Raw genomic sequence first — 25,926 nt, 5'->3', positions numbered from 1 at the left:
TTGAAAGTAGAGAAATTAATAAGTTAGCCATTCTAGAACACTACCAGTATATGAAAACATTGGGGTTTTTTTTGATCAGGCTTTCTCCTAAGTTATATGGACTGAAACACTTCTACATGGTAATATATATTTTAAAATTGTAATATATATTTTAAAATTGTGTTTAAAAAAATCACATTTGTTGCTATTGTCTGCTGTTATTAATGTATAGTACTGTCATTTGTCAGATAGAAAAGAATAATAACATAATTAAAATTAAAAGGGCATACAAAGACCCACTATGTTTGCTAAATGAAAGTACCTCTTGACCAGGAATTTATTGGTCTGATACCTTATGGAGCAGTTTTACCACAAAAAAATCCCCTGTACCAGATCAATTAGGGAGAATGATCCATAAACTGGGAAGAAGTTATCAAGGAAGAAGGAGCTATTAAAAAATAATTAGAAATACATGATTTACAGTTCAATGTTATTTTTAAAGAACACTTAATAGACACTCACAAAACAAATTAACATAGTTTGAGAAGTAGGGCATTAGTGCTGTGCTGACTTCAAATCTATTGGCATAGAAGAGCAGTGTTAGTGAATTGAAATAGTAACGTCCCAAGGTCCTGCAAAATTGGATTTTGAACCTGTTTAATATTTCCATCAAATATATGGAGAACATTTAAAACTGTTACTGATAAAAAATTAGAGACAACAAACAGCTGAATAAACAGATAAAATAGGCACTCAATTACTGATAAAGAGAAGATATGCTCATTAACTGAGCTAGACTCAGACACACAATGTATTTTTCAGCACATCCAAATATAATTTTTGTGTCTTGAAATAATAAATGCACACTATATTTCCATCTTTATTCCAGGAAGCAATTATCCTTTAAAAAGAAAACTCTCTTTCCCAAGAACAGGGAATCACAGTCGTTAGTTAAAGCTGCACTGGTGTTATTATGCTTTGGTTGAAAGGCCTCATACATCTAAGAGCTGCAGTACTGAGGCTGTGTTATCTCTGTATTTGGTGGTGTTCTGAGAAAGTCTGCAGTGCTGTTTCCAGATGGGTGTGCTTCAAGAAGGACATAGGAAACTGGAGATGACTCAGGGTAGAGTAAGAATGATGAAGGAATTGGAAATGTGCTGTTTGCTGAAAGATTTAGAGCTCAGGCTGCTAAGCCTAGCAAAATTGTGGTTGAGACCATCTGATCCCAGTTTTAATATATTCACGTGGGAGCAGAAATGTGATCATAGATAGGGTCTCCTTCTAGCAAACAAATAAAACAAGAATCAGCATCTTTGTAGTTGATGTCAGCCAAATGAGTTTGGAAATAAGGTGCAGAATTGTACAGGGAAGGGAGTCAGGCACTGGAAGAACTTATGAGTAGGTGTGATGCATTTGCAAGCTGGAAACACTGTAATTAAGATTGCATGTCTTTCTGAAAGACTCACTGTAGTTTAGGAACACAGAGTTAATGCAAAGTAGAAGTTGATGTGGGGAGCTTGTAATATTTAGTAATCACAATGCTAACTTAACATCCTTACTTAAAGTCCACGGCGCTATTTGCAGTGCAGTGTAGTGGTTCATTTCTGCTCACTTTGAATCTGGTTTAACCATTTTTTTTATTATATTGTGCAATGTGATGCAGGTATCCATGCTGCCCCTGAACAAGTTGGGATGGATACTAAAAGCACTGAAGCTATGCTAGCATGGTTTTGTATTAGGAGTGATATACATATATATTGTGTTCTAGCAGGGCTGAGCTATTTGTATGCATGGCTTGGTGATTGCAGCTACGTGCTCCCTCTTAATGACCTCCTACAGGCAAGGAGTCCTTGAAGACCTTGGGAATCACATAATAAAAGGAGGATTTATCTTATAGTAGAGGCTGGTTTCCAAAAAGAGATTATTTTTTACTTTTTTGTTGTTGTTGTGCGGTGGTTTTTTGGTTGGTTGGTTGGTTGGTTTTTGCTATGTTTGTTTTGGTTTTTTTGTTTTTATTGTTTACATGGCTCCAGTTTGAGAACAGTTGAAATAAAAGTTAGAAGTTATTTACTGCAAGAGACCACATTGGATTCAGGAAACTGGTAATGTGAAAATAATTGGAGGCTGAGACATAGTGAAGGAACACATTGAAGACCCTATTTTTTTTTTTTCCCATAAACATTGAGTTATCTCCAGAGATAAGATACTGGACTGCTGGATTACTGGTCTGATCACATGTGAATTTTCCCATATGCTTTCTAAGAGTATCTGTTTCATAGTACTATATCCTGAAAAATGAAATCTGTAACTTTAATGACAGTTTATAACGTATCAAAATGTGAACCTCTCAGAACCAATATATGCAACTGAATCTTTCTTTGAAAGAAGGATTTAAGTAGGAGGATTTAAAGTAAAGGATTTAAAAACAACCAAACAAATAAAACAACCCTCACGAACTTTTACACTGATTAGTTGTATCAGTTTTACCATAGCAACTTGTACTTGATTATATCAGTTTTATCATACCAACTTAAAACTGGAGTGTACATTTTGTTTGTTGAAATGTTTTAATGTATTGGACAGATTTACAGTGCAGGTAATGCCTCTGCTCTTCTGGTGTGAGTTTCCAGTGCTGGCAAAAGAAGGAAATCAGCCTATGTAACTGGGTTACTTTCCAAGTGTTGAAATGCTTTTTTCTGTCTTGTTTAGCTCTGAATGTTGTCAAACCACTTCATAGTACAGTATATGGATCGTGTTCGTAGCCTGTGAGTTGCCAGCACATCTGTGGATAGGCAAAAAATTAGAAAAATATTGAATCAGAGGGAAAGCTGCATAATTAAGCCATTGTCTTTGTGTATTCTATTACACAGATAACACAGAGCTGCCCAACTGCAGACTGTGCTGGCGTAGTCATTAAATTGAAGATCACAGTATTCAGAAAGTCTAACATGATAGTGCTGACTTGGGCTTTTCCACTTGATGACTAATGGTGCACCAGCAGTACACTATGTACTTATCTTAAATATCAGACTGTAACTGTTCTTGAAAGATTAACATACACATTAATCTGATTTTTTTTTCTGATGTGCATGTCTAAAAGTTTATGAAAATTTTTAATGCACCTTATTAGTGTATTAATTTTAAAATGCATGTTATGGAATCAGAGACTTTGCTACCATATTTCTGACCAAAGGTATCTGATACTGTTTGATTCTAGGCAATTTAACCTGTAGTTGCAATAAACATCAAGACATTTGAGTGTGGTGAAGCTCCATATTCCCATCAGATTAAAAATATTTTACTTTCATTGTTATGTTTTGTAATGAACACAGACTTTTTTTTTTTGATTAAAGATGCTTAGATCATCTTCTGTATGCTATGTGTTTATTTGTAAGGCAGATCACATAAAGATTGCACAAACATTGAGATGTAAAATTAAAAAATGGTGCTTCTAATTGCTATGTAAAACTTAAATAAGCAGCAATAATCCAGGTATTTTCTTGCTGAAATTTTTATTTAACAGTTTTACTTTCTGAATAGCTACGATTCATAGAACATAGGAACTGATTGTGCGGAGATATCAGTGAAGGATTACTTTATGTGTGTGTCTTTTAGTATTTTTAGGATTTGAGTTATTATGGAATACTTGTTAAAATCCTTTATTCTATTTCAGAAATGTTACAGTTTGCATTAGTAGTGTAAATTCATATATGATGGATTCAATTTTTGTTCTTGATATTTGCTTAAAATTGAGTAGAAAATGTAAACATTTTTTGTAGTAAACATAAAAGCATCCTATTAATTACTCAATTTAGTCTTTTAGGATAATTTATCTTTCACTGGAAATGCAAGAGTGGAAAAGTAACTAAGTTCTAACACTGCTAATAACATCACATATTTCACGTGTTCCACAAATAGTACTGGTAAGAAATCATAAGAGTTGTAATTTGATGACATTTTGGGGGTTTGTTTTTCCATTTCAGTCGGTGGCGAAGACTGGGCGATTGCTGATTAGCCATGAGGCTCCCTTGACAGGAGGATTTGCATCTGAAATCAGTTCCACAGTTCAGGTACACAGGTTATTTGTTTTTAAGTGTTCTGTATGGCTGAATGTGTTTACCTATAGAAGCAATGCTTATTATTACATTAAAAGTTGAGGTTTTAATTTTTTTTCAAGTTACTCTCTTTTGCATTTTTATTAAATTTCAGTTTTGTGGATGCCTGCTTTACTTTATCCGAGCAGCTGAGAAATCATCTACCTACCAGCCACTCTGCATAGTGCCTGCTAAGCTAGAAATTCAACTTTCACTGCAAAACAGGGAGAATGAACTGTCAGATGCAGAGGAAAAAACTTTATGTATAGTCTGGTTTTAATTTACTTTTTTTTCCCCTCATATGCTTATCGCTGAAACTTCTTAAAAATACATTCTAGAAATGCTGAAATCAGACACAGGAAAAGCACTCAGGTCCAGTACAGTATAACGTGGGGTTACACATCGTGTTCAGAGACCTGATTACAAAAAAGGAGTCTGCAGAAGTTGTTCATGTGTAGTGGTGGTGCTGACACACGTGTTGAGCTTGTACGCACAGAACAGCTTTGAAAGGCTGTGCATCAGTACCAGTTACATCTGGAGCATTAGGCTTCTTTTAAAGTCCTTCTAAGCTTTGTGTTGTGCTTTATATCTGTACCAGCATACAGATTTTCTCCCTTACCTTGATTTCTTTCCTATGCACACCAGTGACTCTGGGTTATAGAAATATCTAAAACTAAATGTGCCCATCACCACCTGATAACTATTTTCTGAGTATTTTAGAATAGTTAAATTACAGGACTAGAGAGACATGAGATTCTAAAATTCACAAAATATAAACCATATAGTCAATAATTATAGCTCAGGAATCAGCCTTTTTGTAGGAAGGAATAGAGTTAATAATTTCAGGAACGTAATTTTAAATTAAATGTGCATAAGGAATCAGAAAACTATGTTTCTTGAGCTTTGTGGTACAATTTCTTTTAAAGAGTAGTTGTGCTAATTTTAACATGACTATATTAAGGTCATTCATTTTTTCTACCAAAATGTTTTTCTCTGTTAAGAACCAAATATTTGGTTGCATGGAGACCTCATAGCAGCCTTCCAATAGCTGAAGGAGACCTAGAGGAAGCCAGAGAGGGACTCTTCATCAGGAACTGTAGTGACACAACAAGGAGTAATGGGTTCAAACTGAAAGATGAGAAGTTCAGGGGAGGAGGGGAAGATAGATTAGATATATGGAAGAAATATTTTGCCATGAGGGTAGTCAGGCACTGGCACAGATTGCCCAGAGAAGTTGTGAATGCCCCATCCCTGGAAGTGTTCAAGGCCACTGGGTGGACCTTTGAGCAACCTGGACTAGTGGAAGTTGTCCCTGCTCATGGCCTTTTGACCTCCTTTCTTCAATATGTATTCTCTTTGATTAAACTATGGTTAATAAAGTCCTAAGGTACTGCCAAATGTGAGTATAGAAAGTTATATTTTTTTAAAACTCTTACAAAAATGTGAAATAAACTCAACCAAAAGATCCTGTCTTTTAGTGTCTTATGTTATTATTAACACCTAGGGAGAAGACTATTCTAAGCCCTTTGGCAATGTCTTGATTAACTGGTATAACAAAAGAAAGCATGTATTCAAGAAAAAAGTGAGATGAAAAGAAAGCAAGCTTATCAGTAAATATAATTGGAAGAGCATGGGATGCCCAGTATATTGCTAAACTACAGCATGAGTTTTTAATCTCCTCACACCTCCACTGACAAAGCTCCTCACCTAACTGATCCGTCTTGGTGTTGTTTTTCATGTCAGAGATATATCTTGACAAATATCACTTATTTAGAAAACAAAGTTTAAAATGCTTTAGTAAAGAGCTGTTTATTTCGGTCAATATTGAAAGAAAATATTTGTTTTATTACAGCTGCTCATAATTTTATATTCATATTTCTTAAGAAACTAGGCTTTCTATCTTGAGAAATATTAGTTAATCTATCACACCTGCTCCCTCAGAATAAATTGAAATATAACTCGTTGGCATTGAATATATCCATGACAAGTTTCTTTCATATAATTGGGTCAACTCGACTCTGTGTTATGGTTACATTCTCCTTACTCTTTATATCCATTCTTGAAGATTCTATCATCCATACTAAAACTTTGATATGAGTTACTTTAAAGACTATACTGCAAAAGATATTAGAATAATATTTACAAAGCATTACAACTTTTTAAAGAACTGTATTGCTTTAGGCATAATAAAGACCTTACCTTTCATCCCCACTGAAAAAACTTGATCTCTAAATGGTCAAGTTAAGCCCATATGTCTAATATCACTGTGCTGTAAAAATAAAAACAAAAAGTGAAATTCTCTTTTGCTGGATACAGTCTATACTGAGAATGCCAAAAATTGGAGATTGCAGTTGGCTTTAGTTTCCTCTTACACATGGAAGTAATAGGACTTCAATAAAGTGTGTCCAGTTGGATTAGATGGTTAGTTTCCATATTGTTATTCCATCCGTGCTGTGAGGTCTCTTGTCATAGAAACAAGGTGAATAAAAGTACATAGGTTATTTTAAAAGTTAATGGTCACAAACACTTCATGGTGATGTACACTTCAAGGAAAAGAGTACAAATGGAAATGATGGCTTTCACTCATGAACTGTAGGAAAAAACTGCATGGAATAGTTTTCTTTTTTCATATGTGAGATTAAAAGCAGCGTTTGGAGAGCATAATAAATCAGATTTGTTTCGTGTCAAACACAGAATATTTTAAAGGGGCACATTATTGTAGTAAGTAGTCTTTTACTCTGCTCAAACATGTAAAACTAAGAACAAGATGGGGTGGTATAGTTAAAACTCTACATGATATGACATTGCCCTTTGTTCCGATGCTTTGTATGTGATCTCGGCAAGTATTCTGAAGTGAGCAACAAATGTTAGGATAAATTCAATACAGCCACAGTTAATATTCCAAACTGATTGTATTCTGTATAAAAGCTTGCAAAAATGTCATGTTCAGCAGAGAAGCCATTAAACTTTTGCTTAAGGCAAATGGTTGGAGCACAGTTTGAGAAACCTTGGGAGAAAGGCCCACTGAGATGTCACTTCCAAAATAATGAAGGATTTGGTGTGGAATTCATCAGTACATTAATCACTTGTAATACAAAGGGACGTAAATCCAGTAATTGTGTCTGTTTTAAAAACCAAAAATGAAAAAAAGGGGGGAAAAAAAAGAAACAAGACGTTTTCAAAGAGGGATAAATGTGTGGAAAAAGGGAAGCAGGAGTAGACTATGTTAAGGTGTGTGATAAAAGGCTCAACTGCCTGTGCAGACACACACAAAGGAGTTTAGTGGCTCAGTAGGCAGGGGAACCCAAATAACTCAGTCTGGGAAATGGAGCCCCCATCTCAGCTCTTTCCAAGGCTGTCACCAGCCTCAGCCCCATGGGCCACAGTGGAGACAGCCAGCACCAGGAGTAAGGGACACTTTGGATGACTCTGCAGTCTGAGTGGAGTTGCTGCCTGCCAGCATTTGAGACTTGGTATGGGGTGTGGGGGAAGAGTTTTGGAATCATGCAAGACTTGTTGGGTGTTTAGAGGAGGAACCAAAACTGGGGAGAGGTGGAGAACTGAGGTGGTTTGGGGAGGCATAGATACAGGAAAATTTAGATATAAAAGGATAAAAGGAAAAGTTGTATTATGGTTACAATAATTTGTTGGTTACTATTTTCTGATAGGGCTGAAATAAATGTAGGGAATTAGCACATATCCTTTGGCATTGATCTTGCAAATACAGAAATCATATGTCACAGGAAGGTCGTGTTGGTTTCTAACCATTCTCTACAAATAATGGCTAAAATATTTTAAATATTAAATATTAAAATATTTTAAATTTAAATATTTAAATATTTAAAATTTCATTTAGGAAATCTTGTTTTTTGTGTACATGGATGACTTAGCAGCAGAATACACCGTGGAAATATATGCTGTTATTAAAATACAAGAAATGCACGTGATGTAAGTTGATAGCTGACCTGGTAAAGGTCATGGCTGCCTATAAAATAGCAAGTCAGCACACTGTTTTTTGTAGAGGGTTGCACAGATGTGAAAAGGAACATTTTGTCATTCTTACAGGAACAAAGCAATTTTGATTTAGTTGTGGGTTTCTGTCTTAGTAGTGTAGTTTCTTTTCTTATTGCCTGGTAATTACTTTGTCCCTCTGAGCCCTTCCAGAGGACTCAGTGTGCTTCTCAGAATTACACAGGGGTATCAGTCTTCCAAAAGATTGGTATTAATCAGAGGATAGGACCAAGAAAATTCAATAAAATAACCTGTTTCTGAGGCTGAGTTACGTGATCTTATTTTTAAATCTTGGATTCTGTATCTAAAAATTGAGTATAATAGTACTGGACTGTTTGGTCAGTGGTGCTTTAGATTTCCTCCTCCTGCAGCAAAATAAGGCCTAGTCTCCAGTAAGTGGTGTAATTTCCTGCTGGATTGTGACATTAGGGGAAACTATCAGATGAGCTGGTTTTGTGAGAAGCATTTCAGGAAGAGGAAAAGTGGGTGTATCTAGGAATACCTTTCAAAGACATAAGAGTTTCACAGCAGTTTTATTCCAAAGAAGGTTACCGTAGGGGAAAAAGTACCAAAACAACAACAACAACAAAATTCAGTGATTTCATCAGTATGAACATTTAAAGTAAAATGATATTGGACTGGTATTGGCTGAAACTGTCTTAAATAACTACTATTTTATGGAAAAATAAATAACTATAGATAACTATTATTTTATGAATAAAATACGCTTTCCAACAAAGCGTTTTCAGAATGTTTGTCCTGAATCATTTTTCATATGTCTATGGAAAATTATTTCTTTAAAGACATTATATGTCTTTAGAATTTGGGATGTTGACATATTCCAAATAGCTCCATTATTTCAGTTTTCTTTTGAGCAGAAGTTAAAGTGGAAGTTAAAGTTCTCTGTGGTGTTTTGAGGAAGTGAAAGCAATGCAGTACTCCAAAATATCTGTAAGACCAGGTTTGAGTTTCAGATTGTGTACCTGTGTCTGTACTAAGTACAAAAGGAACTAATTAATAACTGAATCTGTGGGATTTATTTTGGAATTATGGTGAATAACATCAGATTTTGTGCTAGTGCCACTTAAAATCTAATTTTAATGAGCAGGCTGTTAACTGGTATTAAAGTCTGTCTTTATTGAAAGCAATGCTTTTGGTATAATTGTTATTAATTTATATTTAAATGCTTTCATTCTCAGAATATGTGTTGAAGCAAATTGCCTTTTGAACTGAGATATGGTGGAATGTGTATGTCTTAAGAAGTTGGAAGAGTTTGAGGTACAAATTGTTAGAACTACATAATTACAGAAATGAAGGAAATTTTTATTGTTCTCTGTTCAGCTGGAGAAATAATAAAAGAAGACTCAAACATGTTTTCCCATATTAATGAAAAAGATGATTGAGCACAGGCCAGCCTGGACAGCTTTTCATAGGACACAGACTTTTTTCACTGAGTACTGTTTCATGGAATGTCTGAACAGAGAGTCTCTGGACTAAATGTAACACAAATATTCAAGGAAAAGGCACACTAAAACATACGGGAACAGCAGTGTGGTTGTTCAGGTGGTGTCAGAAAATTACTGCATCTGAACTGATATTTTTTAACTTTTCTTTGACACAATTACAATAGCCAGTAAAATTGGAAGAGATGAAATACTGACACAATGTGGTCCTTCATTTGTGGCACATCTAGCAGGAATCACAAACTACAATAGAAAAGTCTGGTTTTATAGATCACACCATCAGTTTCTGTCAGGAGGAGTGAGACCTAGGAAATATTTGTGTAGAATATAAAGAAAAGGTGGAGTAAATACAGGGAAATAAATTCATGGTGGGCATAAATTGTATAGTAATACAGAAAAGAGCAGTGATTTGAAGAAAAAGAAAATAGAGTATATATAAATAAACCATAATGATAAAAAATAATAATATTATTTCTTAAGTGAGAGGTTGGGAGCAGTAAGGGAAATATTAACATAAATTAACCATTCAGTAACTTGAGTCAAAAGTACATGAAAATGCTGCTTGTATTTATAAAAAGTGACTATAAGCAGTTGATCAAACTCACAATTTGTGATACAGCATGAACGAGAAGCAAATTTTGCTATGCAAGTCTGAAATCTGGCATAGCATTGAATGTAAGTATATTTTGTTACACAATGTAGAAAATGAAAGTAAATAGACAATATAAGATTTCTCAAAAGAAATGGAACTGTATTATTAATCAATAAAAATGAGGTTTATGTACTACAAAAATATTTGAAAAGTAAGATCCACCAGTGGTACTGAAAAGTTCCATAAAATCTTTATGAAAAATGATCTTTCAGATTAGGAATTTGATCTATGAATTTAATGTGAATCTTTTATACTAGTTACCAAACTAAGAGTTATTCTTTATCTTAAGGAGCTTTCTAAGGGCTTGGATACAGCAATAGGCATTTAGGATTTTTTTTTTGTTTCCTTTGTAAATGAGGAAGAACATGTTTTGTGTTTTGTACTCCAATGTGTGCCCCCTCCTAAACCATTGCTACAGTGCCTGCACAGTCCCGGGGCTTGTGAGCCCAACTGTAGAGATCTGGTGGTTGTGTTTGTCTAGCAGAGGTGGCATTTTTCTCAACCTGTGTCACTTTTAAGAGGAAACCAAAATCTAACAAGCTATGCCTGTTCACAGAATGGTGCCTGGACTTTCTCTACACTAACTCTTTGAAGACAAAATTGGTCTGGATGTTACACAAAAGTCTCTTATTATAGTTTGACTCACTGCATAGAAGTATCTTAATTTTCATTTGTCTCATGTTCTGATACTATGACCCATACTGATATCTTGGTTTATAACTGCAAGAAATGCAGCACAGAATGAATGGACTTTTAAGATGTTTTGTTTGATGTTATCATGTCATAAAGTCCAATTTACCCATGAGGCTTTTTGCGTGCTTATTTAATTTTCATGAACATAAGGAGGAACAAATTTCTCTAAAATGCAAACAGAAAATTATTATAATACTGGCATATGTTTATCAGTTCAGGCTACAAGGGAATGTTATGTTCCTCTAGGTTGGAATAAATTCAGTACTGAGCAGAGAAAAATGATTTAATGAATTCAATATAGCCAAATATTAAATGGGACACACAGTATTCTGTACTGTGTAAAACCCCCAAATACATTTCTTAAAACAAGCAAACAACCCCCAAATCCTAAAACAACATTCAAGTTGGAAAATGAAGTGCTCAAAGATTGTGGTAGATTTTCATAAAATCAGCCCTAGAACACACTCTCTAAAGTTGTAAACACTGAGTGTTTACATGACCAATTAGTCCAGTCTCTAGACATAACAAAAATCAAAATGTCTTATTCATCTGCAGCTCAACTTGAAGTCTTTTCAGCTTCTGTGAAACGGTTCACGAAGAGGTCCATGCAAGAGTGGGCATGTGGGCTAAGACATGTCCCAGCCATGGAGCTGCTCATGCACGCTCGCTCCTCTTGTCTTTGAGGACAGTCTCATCCCCTGTGTGAGAGGGAACACAGACCAATGCCCTGCCTGCAGATGATGTTTTAGTCAGCCAGTTGTGGCATGTGCTTCTGATAGCAAATTATTAACCCCCACTTGAATCCCAGTGGCACTGATTTGGACGTGGGTTTCTGCACAACGAGAGTGTGTCTTATCTACTTGTCTTTGGGTGTGTTCTCTGTAAAAATTGTTGGAGTTGGAGTAAGCTTTTCCCATGCGCTATGAGAGCTAAAGCTGTTCCTTTTTTATCACTAGAGAGGTAGAAGCAAAAATGAAAGAGGAGCTTGGCAGTTTCCATAGGCACTGAAGGGAGAGGGACACAGTAAGTACTGGCTCATTAGAAGTCTTTAATAAGTGAGAGAAGAAGGTGAGCAGTAAGGTCTTGAGAGGCTGTTCTCAAGATAAATGCTGGCTCTTTTGGAGTGTGCTACACTTGCCAGCTTTGCTGCCATGGGATCAGAGTTCACTGATGGAAGGGGTGGTAGGATGACAGGTATGTGCCAGTGAACACCTCACCATGGATGGAGCAGGGAAAACTCAAGGCAGTGATCAGCTTGAGACTGCCTGTTCCTCCACGCAGACATTTCTGATAGGCAATGACCAGCAAGATAGACACCTTTTAGGAAAGCATTCAACTGAGAAAAGAACATTTTTAAAGCCTATGGTTAATTTACATGCTTTCTATAGAGTTGCTTATTTTCATGTAACGTATTGAAGAATGGCTTTTGGCACTGAAGGAAAATAACCCTTTCCTGTCCCACTTTCAGCTGCACTGTCTGTTAGGCAGAGGGCAGCATTTCTTTGAGATGCATCAAACCCTGTTTGTCTTCTCCTGTCTGAACTGGTTTTCCTTTGTGTTGGTGGGGTACACAAGTGTGCAGCCAAGTACTTCTCAATTTTTTTTAATGCAAATTCTTGAAGAGGCACGAGTTTATCCCCAGGGCAATACAAAGTGGTAAAGTGGCAGAATATGCTGAGAGTCATTGTGGTTCGGTAAAATCAAAAGTTTTAACTACTGAACAAGCGCAGTGTTTGATTCACCTTAATCAGTCAAGTGTATAGTGTTAAGTATGCTCTTAGTGTATTCACTGAGGACATTTTTTCCATGTTGTGATATTTAATTTGGCATACAAATGTTCACATGCCTGAGGCTGAACTCCAGCATCATTGTCCTGCTGATGCACCCCTGTTCATTCATTGCGATTTATGACTTTGAACAATGTGTTTGGTCTTCCAAATGCTAATTCTCAAAAAGACCAAAAACATGGGCACTGAGGCAAATTAAAATTTTCCCTTTGCTGTACACTCTTCCCCATCTGCATTTTCATCTTTTTAGCTGTTAGGAGTTGTTCTTCTAGTTGAAGGAACTTTTTTGTGTTTATACTTACTCTGAGGTACAGTATACATTTACAATTGTAATTCAAATTGTTTTAATTAGAATCATGTTGAGATTCTAACATTTACATTTCTGATAGCCCATGGAGCTGATAGAAATTAGATGGTTTTACTCCACATTGTGAGGAGAGCAAAAAAAACTTCTGTGGACTGCATATCCTGTGTTTTCTGGTCTGTGAATGCAGTGATATTTTTCCTTTTTTCTTTTTTTTCCTTTATTTTCTCTAATACCATATTAGAGTTCAGTAACATCAGCATTTCTAACTGGCCTGTAAACATAACTAATGATGATTTAGGAGGACATCAAAACTATGAACTTTCCTACAGCAATTTTGGGTCCATGTTAAAGGTGTTACTCAGCAGGCCTTTTTATTATACCATATCAAATCACCAGCACGTTGCTTAATGAAAATTAGTAAAAAAAAATACCTTTACAGTTCTCTGAAATTCTCACTCTAGTCTGATAAAAGATGATCTGTGGTAGGACTCTCGAGTAAGTCAACTCTGCAAAGCAACTACTAAGTCAAGGATATTTAACTTCCCTTCTGCTTGAAAAGTGAACAATACTATGTTTGACTTACTTTATTTTGTTTGGCATTATCTGTTCTTTCCAATAAATTATGAATTGCTTTAGAACTCCAGTGAAGTGCTTTGAGCAGCAGTTTAGCAGGAGTCCCCTGTAAAAGTGTGGTAATGACATTTCTTCCCTTTTCCAGTGCTTTAGAGCTATGAAAAACTCCTTGGGTGGTTGAATTCACTCGACCTTTGGCATAATTTCTCAAAGTGCTTCAGTGGGATGCTAGAATCCTTAGTAGTTACAGGTATAGCAACTTAATATGTGCCAAGGCAGCCTGGCAAGCCAGGGTAAAGAATAATGTGGAGGTTTTTATTTGCACTATATGTCAAGTTTACTTCTTTGGAGCAGACAGTCAGTAGCTTATCTTATTTACTTAAAAATTTGCTTTAGTGGGTTGGTTTGGGGTTGTAAAGTGCTGCTTCCTCAAAGTAAATGGTTCTGTTTTTATCCTGGCTTGTCATATATGGATATGACCATTGGAAATGGTCTGGCTAGATGATTAGTTTAGAGAAAGAGACATAGTTCAGAGTAGTGTGACTGGAGAGGAGTGGTTTGTGGCATATAAAAATCTATGCAGAAAAGGGGAAAATTATGGTAGGAAACAGAAAAATCTATCCTTGCATGTTATTGGCTCAGTGAAGTTTTCCATGTACTGTATATAAGGAACATTGCTTTTTAAATTTTCTTGCAGGTTTAATTAATACATAAAAGACCTGTAAAACAATGTGTATTTATTGATGTTTTATGTACACATACAAGAGCAAATTATTTCAGTTCTGTGGTGAATATATTTGTAGGAGGGAATGTAAAAAGACCCTCTTGAACTCTTGTGTGGTTCTGTGCACTTCCAGAGTGCTGTGAATTTTATACTGTTGCTATTGGCTACATTAAGATCTTTAATAAAGAAGAGAAAATGGAGGGTGCAGTTTTACTGCCTAAAAGAATTAGTCTAGGAGCTTCTGTTGCTTCCTTGAGAAGGGACCTGCCTGCTCTCCTTGGGGAGAGGCACAGCTAGTCAGTGCCCAAGTGTCACTCTGGCTTAAAGCCTCAGATATGGACATATGACTGTAGGGTGAGTTATGATGATGTTGAGTTTCGTAATGATATTTTAGGTAGGCACAGGTGAAATAATTGTTGAATAGTCTTTTTGAATGTAAATTACATATATTCAGTGCTATCATATAGGGATCTAGCAGTTAAAAAACTACAGTTGGAAAGCTACAGAGATGATTAAAGTAATTTAAGAATTCCTGGTAAGTAGATATAAGCCTGGAATTAGTTCCTGAGAAAAAGAAAGTTGCACTCAGTTACATGAGACAAATGACAACACTAGGAGAGAACCTTCCGCATCCCTCTGTTCCCATGGCCTTATCTGTGACAAGGCTTTAGACTGCTAGGGAAAGACCTATTCTATAATGAACACCAGCATAACAGAATGAGCATGAGGTGCTCCTAGCTGTACATATAATTCACATGCTGTATATTGGCAGTGCCTGTGATGTTTTATGTAGTTGTGCTGTTTGCCACCACGAGCAGGATATTGAACAGCAGCTTTATTCAAAGAGCAGTGGCAGTACTGGCACCTGTCTACATCCCATTGGACATGTTTGTTACTACCACGTTTAACAGCAGAACATCTACGCAGGAAAAAAAGTTCTAGGCACACATAGTGCAAATCATTCTACAGACAGTTGTCTCCAAAGGAGAGAAAGCTAGTGAGGATTTAAAGCTGGACATGACAGAGTCAGGAAGGAAGGTACTGCTTCCTCTGTACCAAACACTGAAGCAATAATTTTATAAAACAACATTCAAAACAGTGAAAAAGTTGCTCTACAAAGAGCCAAACCCATCTTTTATTAATCTTTGTATGGAAGTTTATGACTCTGGAAAAGTTGGTCTGTGTAGCTGTAGCTGGAATTCTTCCCAAGATACATTTGCTTGGAAATAATATTTTGTTCCCTGTCATCACTGAAGAAGTGCCTTTTGTCAGTGTTACAGCAATTGGTGTGCTCATCACCCAGCTGTGTTTTGCTGAAGGACTAAGCATGCACAAATGACTAACACTTTGATGTCTGATCTTGGATGGATGTCTGAAGCGGGAAGCACAGAGGTGTTTCACTCTTTCCCATCATCTGGTGAAAATGTACCATTTTTCCACTACATTTTAAAGAAACTGCTGTCCTACATTTGGATTAATGAAGATTAGGAAGGAATATAGATAAAATGTCAGTTTTTACTCAAAGAGTATTAAAAAACCCCTAACTTGTCATCTGGGAGGTGGTAGGAAATGCAAGCTGCAGAGATTTCAGAGTCATTATCTGAATACCATATCCTCCACTTCCCATGTGTCTCTGGCATTTATCAACTTGGCTCTAAGTCACCCACAGTGAAAATAGAGGCCCTGGTGATGAAATCTGTGGAATTAAGATTTCATTCTGAATACCATTTTGTATTCCACTTCTTTTACATGACAGTGCGTGGAGAGGATGGTTGGCCCTAAGAGGCACCTTTTTTTCTTTAACTGGTTGCACATGTGTAGAATTGGAAACCTTGAGTTCTTTACAGCAAAAACTATAGTGCTTTGCTTTTTTGTACCTTCTTTTGTTCAGGCAGCAGCATTAGTTGTCCTGTGCATGGATGAATAACCTTGCAATGAATAAAAATAAAAAGTGCAGCATCTTTAGGGAAAGAAAATGCCAAGACTGTATTCTAATATTAGTGTTAGGAATAATATTTTTGATAGACTATATATAAAAAAAACATCTGCACATGTTCTAGAGAGGGAACTTTTCATGGTTTTACTCTCTAATTTTGTTGATTTCAGCAGTATTATATCAGAATCCTTTATGGCTTTGTATTTCATATTATATGAATATCCAGTGCTTATTGTATATTAGGAGACCTAAATGAAGCTATTTAGCAGCCAACTATTAGAGTAAATTTGGAACTTGGACACACTTATGTTAAGCTCTATTAGTCAAAATGTAGTGCATTTTTTGAGAAGACTCAAGGTTCCTCAGCACAATAATTCAGTTCAAAACTGCACCCATGTCTGATTAAATGATAAAAGCAGCAGTAAAGATGGAATCTTCGTTATCCATTAGCAAAAATGCAACTTAAAAATTAGAAGTGTGTCTTACCATACTGGAAGTTATGAAAGGCAATGCAATGCATTTCTGGACATCACACAACCCTCTGAAAAATATGCCACAATTATGATGGGTCTGTCATGGAGAGTCAGAAAATGTCATTTTATTTTTTTAACATTTGGTTTTAAAAGCTATTTGCGAGACACTGCAGTCTCCCTTTCTCAGTCCTTCTCCTATGAGCTTATTAAAGTTGTCTGGTTGGGGATTTTTTTCTTTGTGAGGTACGTGTAGTTAGACTGAGAAGTCTGTATTTGGTTACCTAAATATATGGACTGACTTAAAAAAAAAAAAATCCACATCTGTCCTGAAGCTTAATGAAATGTTTCTGCTGGCTTCTTTCTCTTAGGACTTCTCATTAATGAAAAACAGAGTTATTATGAAAAAGTTAACCTAAGTGTCTCCTAGTTCTTCCTTTTAAAGTTGATGCTCCATAAATCATCCACTTAAGAAATAAAGAGAACTACTTTTTCTTAAGAAAGTACTGAAAGAAAAAGAAGGGGTATTGAAGTTTTTGCTTCAAAGGTGATTGAATAACTGAGATCAACAAATCAGAGCCAGCATTTCAAAATTCTGTAAAGAAGCTTTTCTATGTTTTGAGAGAGATCTGGTTTTTACACAGCAGCTTTGCCCTCATAACTGTGTGACTGGAAAGTAGTAAGGTTTTCTGTGCACATCTGCCCATTAATTTACTGGTTTGAGAACATCTTTAGACTTAGAGTGTTTTAAAAATAAGAAAATATAAAATTGTGTGGTTTAAAAGGTTGTCTTAATATGCGTTGTAGATTTAGAAGCATCTTATTCCTTGAGGCAGCAGCATGTTTATGATTAACAGTGGTGAGTTTCATGGTTTACAAATTTAAGTGACAAAATTCGGCTTCCCAGGGACAGAGATTGATACTTGTCTTGCACATGTGTAATGCTAACACATGCAGAAATCTATGATGCTAATATATTGAGAATTTATTTTGAAATAAGGATAAAATTAACATTTGGAATAAAAATTACTTTTCATGTCCTTCCCTCTGATTTATTTCCTTGTCTGTGAGCTGAACTTACCACAGAGCAAGTATTATTGATGGGTGGGATGGCTTGCAAAAAAAGGTAGCTGAGAATTATTGCAACTATGTTTCAAACATGTTTTGATGCTGAGTTCAGAGTTTTCATGTATCAGAGATGTGCACCTTTTAATCACTTAACTTGTAGAAAGCTGCCTGACTTCTGTCATGATGTGAGTACATCATTTGGGCCTCCTGTGGTTAAAAACATTGCTTTTTCAGTAATTGATTGAGTTAAAAGATGCAGATGTAATAATCTCCACCATGCACATAACATTTTTTGGATGGAAGAATATCCACTGGGATAAAATAACAGGTTGTGGGTTTTTTTTGTTAAACTGTTTGTATATTTTGTATTTAATGTGTGCAAACAGTCTAACAAAAAGTAAGCAGAAATAATTAAATTATAATTGATCCCATGGTGAGGCTATTACTGATTATTGCTTATCCTGAACATCACAGGTAAATACAGTCTAGATGACATAATAAAATTAGCTGCTATTAATTTCAAAGAAAACACTACATATCAGTTTTAAATGCAGAATTATAGTGATGCATACAAGAATTGTGCTATGAAAACTGTTGAAACTCTTGCAGCCAAGTGATTTCATATTGCAGAAATGAATTTCTGGTCTGAGTTGTGGTAGTACATGCTACTACTTGAATTAAATATGAAAGAAAATTCTGCTACTGAAATTTGCATTCCTGTGCTAGTATTATGATCAGAATAAAATGTATTTCTGAGCATACAAACATGTATTGCAAAAGAAAATATCTGCTCTAATCTGACTGAAGTTAAATAAAAATGCAGAATATCTTTAAAAAAAGTTTTAAAATGTTAAATAAAATGGAATTTTGGTTTGTTGTAGAAGTTTTATAGACTACACAGTTTTATAGTTATGGGTGTAGTTTTTCTTTCATCAATCCTTAAGTATTTATTATGCTTGTATTTTGTATTATTAGAAACAAGTCCTCCTCAGTGACATTTTAAAATATCTTCTGCAAAAAAGAAAAAAAACCAAACCTGCTTGTTTGCATATGTTCCAGTGCTTTACAGTGGGATGTGGTTCTGCGTAAGTTAGTGCCGCTCTGAGTCACGAGCTGGGCCTGCTGCTAAAAATACGATGAAGATCACTTACTCCTGTGGAAGTAAATCAGAGTAATCTGACTTGAAAAGCCCTTTGCAGCATTTGAAGTGTATTGCAAGTGTGAGGTCCCAGTCCTTTATTAGCGTGCTCACAGGTATCGTGTCGGCTTCAGTGGGGAGGGCAGTGCTCGCTGCCTTGCCAGTTACCCGGCACTTCAGGAAACGAGAGGTATGAGTGCTGATTATCAACCCTTGCGCAATCTGTATCTTAATATGGTCCTGCTTTGCAGTAGTTAAGGTTGAGTAGCACTGAGGCATATAAATAGAGCCAGTGACTGGCGGTGTTTCAAAACAAGGCTGAAATAAATTATGAAACACATAAGGGCCAATGTATAGGTGACGTCTATTCCTGACTGAATGTGACAGCATTAATATCACGGCCCATATCACAGCGGCAGTAAACACTTAAAATGCTGATTGAAAACCATTAGGAAGAAAGACTGAAAATCTCTGAGTGTGGGATAACATTAGGAAAGGCTGTGTTTCATGGTTTACTGGATGTACAGATCTGACAAGCTGTTTGGTTGTGGTGACTGAGTTAAACACATGTATGTTTCCTTTGCTTTCCCCTTCATCACAAGCAAAGGCAGGAAAGCATCTTAAAAATGCTGAAAGTTTATTCAATAGGGAATGATATGAAGCATATTCTCCCTGAGAGGGGAAAGTACAACCTGAGCAGCCACAAAGGCCAGGACAAAGAAGGTTGTTCAAAGTATAAAAACACCCCAAACCCGTCTGTCAGAACTAAAATCTCCTCAGGTACAAATTTATTGGCTAGAATGGAGTCTCACTGGATATTACAAATGTGTTAAATATGCTTTTGAATAGAGCATAACAGCATCATTTTGAACAAAACCCAAAGGTAGTATCTTTCCCCTCTCCCCTTTGATATCTGTTGAGGGCTAGAAGGAAATCCCGTTTCTCTTTAAGAACTGTCATTTACACCACTTCAATTAATTTCTGGAGCCTTACAATTTGCTTGGAAATAGCTGCACTGTGCAATAGCTTTATTCCTTGAAACTGACAGTTTCTGCAAAGGCATAGAGACAAATTCCTGGCTGTATTCCAGGCAACCTCACTGCTTTCTCCAGTCAGTTGCAAAATATTCTAATCTGTGTTTGCTTTTAATTCTGTTACAATTTACTAGCAGTAGATCTGTTAAAAACACAAAACAGTTGAGGAAAATGGCTAAGATAAGGAAGATGACTGAGAAGGAGAAAAGAATGGATGAATATGGGTGCAGATTTTACTGATAATTTTCAAGTTTGAAAATAAACAGTGAAATAAATATTGTTTTGATGTGCTTCCAAAATGGAAGAGTAACTCTTAATTTTTTTCACTGTAAAATTTTTCTCTTTTGTTTTTTGGGGAATGTTTTGTTCTTCCTTAGATTTCAACTGGACTAAGTTACATGAACGATGCTGATCTGCTGGTGTACATCAATCATAAAAAATTATGACAGTCATCACATTAAGCTTACTATATAGGTGATTTTGTTTTCCTGTCCATTTCAACAAAATGTTTTTTTAGATAAAAAAAATTATAGGAGAAACTAATTTTTGGGAGATGTGTACCAACATGCTGCTTTAATATTCTTCTCTTCTTACCATGCATACAAAAACTACAGGTTTAGGGTAACCATTCTGCTAAAGAGTCATATTTGTGCTTGCAAAACCCACAAGTTTAGGGTAGCTATTCTGCTAAAGAACCTGTGTTTGGTGCTAAAAATGAATATGAATTGGATATTATTGCTTCATAGCTTTGTTTGGGCTGAAAAGGGTGTGTTCATGCTACTGTTCTGGGCCATTTTCCCTGCTTTCTCAGTTGTACTTGGTAATGTGAGCTGTAACTCTCTAGAAGATCATTAGCAGATCTTGGGGATATTTTCACAGCTGTGACCACTCTTCCTTCCAGTTTTATGTGCCTTGCTGATGGGCATGGGAGGGAAATAATGGCTTTTGATTAACAAAGAATTGCATAATCTTGTACTCTGCATTTATGGGGTTTAAAGTATCATATACTGAAATTCAAGAGTGTTATGTTAGCAGAAGGCATGAATGTTTGGTGCCTCTGTCATGCAATGCCTGGGACTGTGCCCATCATAGCAAAGAATGTTAATTAGAGAAAGCAGGGTAGTGAGGGCTTAGATTTGTCTCAGTTCTCACAATAAATCCATATTTGTTATTTTAGAAAGTTTTCAAATCATAAAAGCTTTTTGCAAAAGGTTGTCCAGTGTCTAATAACCCTACAGTCCTGATGTCAGTGACTACGCAAGCAGGCTTTCTGGTTTACTTTGCACTTCCCCATATACAATGCAAACAGATAGCTAATGACTGGGTAAATACAATGGGAATGTACTTTGTGCACTGTGTGTTCTGAGCTTGAGTGTTTTGGTCTTTATTTTGTTTGCCTATTTTTATATTCTTTCACAGGCACATTTTGTAATGATGGAATATTACAGAGTTCCTAGTACAGTACAGAGGCATAACACAAGGAATATATTGTGCTCACTCTCTTTAAATCCAAAATCTTTGCTGATGCCAATTATTTTTGGCTTTTATTCTTTTGAACTAATAGAGATGAACAGGGGTTATGTGTTATGATTCATTAGCACAAGAGTGTTCATTTAAAGCAGAGAAAAAACCCAGACAAAAATGTATCTGTTTTCTTTTCCTAGCCTTCTAAGCTATTTTTTAAATGAAAATCCATGAAGAGTCTAAATATGTGAAAGAAAAGACAGTGAGAGCTGAGGAGGAAGTCATTAGCTGAAAACTACTAGCAGTTGTAGTATTAACCCACGAGGATTATATTTGTGTCATGTAAGGAATATGATTTACAAAACCACCAGAAAAAAGACCTTGAAAGCAAAGTCTTTAAAACCAGTAGGATCCTGGATTTGCTAACACTGTGCAGCTTGTTACCCTGCAGGATTTTTAGCTTCTTTTGTGCAAGGCTGCTTTCCAGCCAGCTGCACCCAGCTTGCAGTGGTGGTCAGAGTGCTTGGGTCCTGGACTTGTTGTGCTTCATGAGATGCTTGTCATTCTGTTTCTCTGTCATTCTCTGCTTCTGTCATTCTCACAAGGTGCCTCTGAGTAGCTGTTCCATGTCCCAGCTTATCAGTCCTTTCCCCCCCTAGTTTGGCTTCACCTGTAATCTTGCTATGTGCGCTCCATCCCACTGTGAAGGTTGGTAATAAAGCTATTTATGAATACTGATCCCTGAGGAATATGTCTGCTAATTAGCTGCCAATTGGATTTTGTTCCTCTGATCCAGGTTCCCTTTGAAACCAACTGATCCAGACAGTTTTCAACCCATGCTCACTTTTTCAACCTGTTCCTTTATAGGAACTTGGTGTTAGGCTGACTGGCTTTCACTTGCAGAATCACATTTCTGTAGATCTGCCTTCCTGCCCTGCCTAAAAATGTGAATTTATTACATTGCTATGCAAATCATATACCTACTGTGTCTTATTCCTGCAATCATACAGGATTTAAGGAAAAAATCAGCTTTTATAGATCTGTCTGTGGTAGCAGGGAGTCCCTCTAGGCAAAAAAATCAACCCTGTGTCAGCCACCTGATTTAGTTTAAAGGTTGTGCTGGGTTTTGTTTATACAGTACCCGGTGGCCTGAATGAAATGTATTGGCAGAAGTGCATAGGCTAGACTGTTCTTACATAACTAATTTTCCTAATTAATTTAGAATATTATGGTGAAAAGAAAACTAATGATAGCATTTCTGAAAAAAACCCCACCAAACCCAATTCAGTGCTTAGTAGTTTTTGTGTTAATATGAAAAGCTGCAGTGACCATATGAGACTGGAATGCTTTTACTATGTATTGTGTTAACATCTTTCACTACATAAATTAACTCTCAACTGGTCTGCCAAGCCCAGTCATCATCAAACAAGTCAATTTGGATTTTGTTTGAATATGGAGATATTTGAAAAAGATAAGCTAAATTAATATTGTATTATTTTTGAGGGAAGGAAGGTATTTATTTTGGAAGTTTGATAGGCTTTTTATCCTGCAGGGATGCATGGTTTTCAGCATCAGATTTCTCGGAAGGTTTTTTTTACATTGCATTCCTTTGCAACAGCTGGAATTGGCCTCAGAAAGTGGACAAAGGAAGCAGTTCTCTGAAGAAAATTTGGAAAAATTTCTCTCCTAGATCCATGGTTTGTATATTGTTGGCTGATTTAGATAAAATAGAACTTTAGTTTGGAAAGTTTGGGAGCCCATGATGTGTTTATGTGGGAATAATTATCATGAAAAACTACTCAGTTTGTAGCGTGGATGTCCATCTGGTATCTGGGATTATTTGTACGTATTTCTCCTGATCAGTTCCTTGATGCTGGATAAATCTTGGCTGCCATTGACAAACAGCTTTCACTTTGTCTCCTACTTTCTGGTGTCAGTAGTTTCTATGGAGTTTTAGTATATGAATCCATTTTATCTTCAGGATAACTGGAAGCTATCTGTGTGAAACGTAGTTGTTCTGTATGGGGCAACAGCCTAGATGTTCTGGAAAACACATCAGATCTTCACACTATCAAGTTATATGGTCATGTGACATAATTAATTATTAGATTTTATTTTGTTTTCTTACTTTCTGTTTTTAATGTACGTTTCATATTTTCATTTTTGCCTTTCCTCAAATTCATCACTATTCAGTTATTTTAGAAGCTCTTTCAAATATTCTTGGAAGGAAAGCAATCGTATGGTCTCATTTACAAGAAAATATTTTAAAATGATCTAAGGAAAACCTGTAATGATAAACTGATTTGTTTTTAACTCAGGCTATAAAAAATAATTAGAGAATTATTTTGAAGTGGCAAGTAAAACCGTTACTGTCTTAAGATGAATTGCAGAGTAAGCAAGTGCACTTCGTAAGGGATTTTGCAGATTGCAGCCCAAAATCTTCATGGAAGTTGCAGAGGTTCTCTGAATTAGAATGCAGGCTACAACCCCTAAACCTTGGCAGTATTGGCAAGCATCTAATTGATCTTGCTGAGATTTCTTCTCTAGGTGGGTGCTCATCAACAATTATTATGTAGTCATATTGAATGAGTGCATAACTGAGCTCCACTGCTCATGTAATTTACCTCCACTTGACATCAATGCAATCAATAAAAATGTCAGCAATTGAAAGTAAGTTCTTTAAACTTTGAGTTGTTATAGAAAGCCTGTTAGCTTCACTTACAAATGATAGCAATGTATGACCTTTACAGCTCAGCATAACAGATGTGTATTTGTTTGAGATTGGTGTATTTACTTATTTTGCATTACTTAAAAAATGGAAATAAAATTGTTTAATAACACTCAAAGCAGATGTTGAATTTATTATTTATTTGTGACTATTTTCTACTCTTACGCTACATATATCTATGCTTGAATGGGACTGTTCTCTGGAGGCAAATGTGCTGCTTCTATAATTGAATATTAGCCAATAGTTTACATTTGTATTGTGGATAGACAGTTCCTTAATGCAAGCTACTTCGTCAGACAGAGTTTTAGTCAATTAAGATCAGATTTGTCTCATCTATTTCTTTTAATAACAGATGAAACAGAATTTTACAGAGAAGAGGTGACCCTTTTCTAAAACCCATTGACATATGCAGAGGGTGTTTAATCTCTGATGTGTCATATTTCCTTTCTAGAGTACTTTGATACTAGGTTGGTTAGGATGCCTGACTTAAGCTGAAGTTAGGGAGAAGTTTTACTCTTATAGGGAAGAAATAACAGATAGCTGAACTAAACAGAAGAAGCTGCATATTTTACAAAAGATGATTTATTAATTCCATGTCTGATAATAATTACATGTTGAAAATCCTTAATTTTGAGTAAGAAGTGCTAATGTCATCTATTCAGACAGTTAATAAACATTTTTAAGACATTCCATTGTTTTCAGGAGTATTTTGCTTGGTTTAAGTGTTGCAAGGAGACATTAATAATAAATTATTTGTGACTAGCACTTGAAGACACTCTGGTTTGTCTATTCAGAGTCAAACAGTTTGTCTTCAGAGTAGACATTCATTGCCCAATAAAGGAGGACTATTACACTGTTTCAAAGAAAAGTTGTATACTTAGGATAACCTCAATATTTTTAACATAAAGAATGCATTTAGAACTGAGATTAATGTGTTTATCTCTGAAGACGAGGTGTGGAGGAGATTAGCTTTAAAATGCAGAGGAAGTTAAGAATTTTGCACTGAGGGTGATATCTAATAGTAGTATGACATTAGCTATAACCTGAGAAACAGCATTTGTGAGCACAGCAGTGGGAGGTGCACCCAGACAGAGGAACTGCTCTGCTCAGTGACAGAGCTCCAGGAGAAGGTGAGTGATTAAAGAATGTCAAGGGCGTCAAGAGAAAGAGTAGACTACTGAAACTGCACCCTGCTCTTCCCTGAGCTGTGCCCAACAGGCAGACAGGAGGATTCCCTGTCCTCTCTTTACCTGGCTAAACATGATGACTCAAGGACAGGGTACAATGGGGACAAGTTCCTGCCTGATGCAGCAGCCTTGTCTCCTCTGTGACTGTCCCCCCTCCCCAAGTGCTCTGACACAATAGATATGAGGCTCTGCAAGTGGAACTGATGAGTAATAGGGATGATGGTTCATCTAGCACGGAGATGTCACAGAGGTTAGTCAGCCTATGCTCCGTGTCAAAACTGCTTTCATAAAAAAAAAAGGTGGGTCATTGTCATAGGAGACTCCCTTATGAAAGGAACAGAATACCCCATATGCAGACCAGATCCACTTCTCAGGCAAGTTTGCTGCCTCCCTGGAGCCTGGGTTAACAATGTGATGAGAAAACTTCTTGCCCTAGCACAGCCCTCAGATTTTTTGTCCATTGTTGGTTTTTCAGGTAGGCAGCAATGGAGTTGGAACAAGAAGTCCAAGTGCAATCAGGAGAGACTTCAGGACTTTGGGACAATTAGTTAAGGGATCAAAAGCAGAAGTAGTGTTCACCTCTATCCTTCCAGTTGCAGGGAGTGATGAGGGAAGAAA

The 25,926-nt window shown here is 36.2% G+C and overlaps 1 protein-coding gene across 1 annotated transcript in view; it reads left to right on the top strand.

Moving 5' to 3' along the window:
• BCKDHB (branched chain keto acid dehydrogenase E1 subunit beta) overlaps positions 1-25,926 on the top strand; it is a 109,092-nt gene that overhangs the window by 59,296 nt on the left and 23,870 nt on the right. Inside the window, exon 9 of the mRNA XM_050314268.1 lies at positions 3,963-4,049. Within this exon, the coding sequence (XP_050170225.1) occupies positions 3,963-4,049 (87 nt within the window). The remainder of the gene's footprint in view (positions 1-3,962; positions 4,050-25,926) is intronic.

The sequence above is a fragment of the Myiozetetes cayanensis genome, unplaced genomic scaffold (genome assembly GCF_022539395.1).
Source record: "Myiozetetes cayanensis isolate MyiCay16 unplaced genomic scaffold, myiCay2020 scf2-11, whole genome shotgun sequence".
In the NCBI taxonomy this organism is placed as follows: Eukaryota; Metazoa; Chordata; class Aves; order Passeriformes; family Tyrannidae; genus Myiozetetes; species Myiozetetes cayanensis.
Note: the sequence above shows the minus strand (reverse complement) of the source record. Positions and strands in the feature narration are given on the sequence as shown.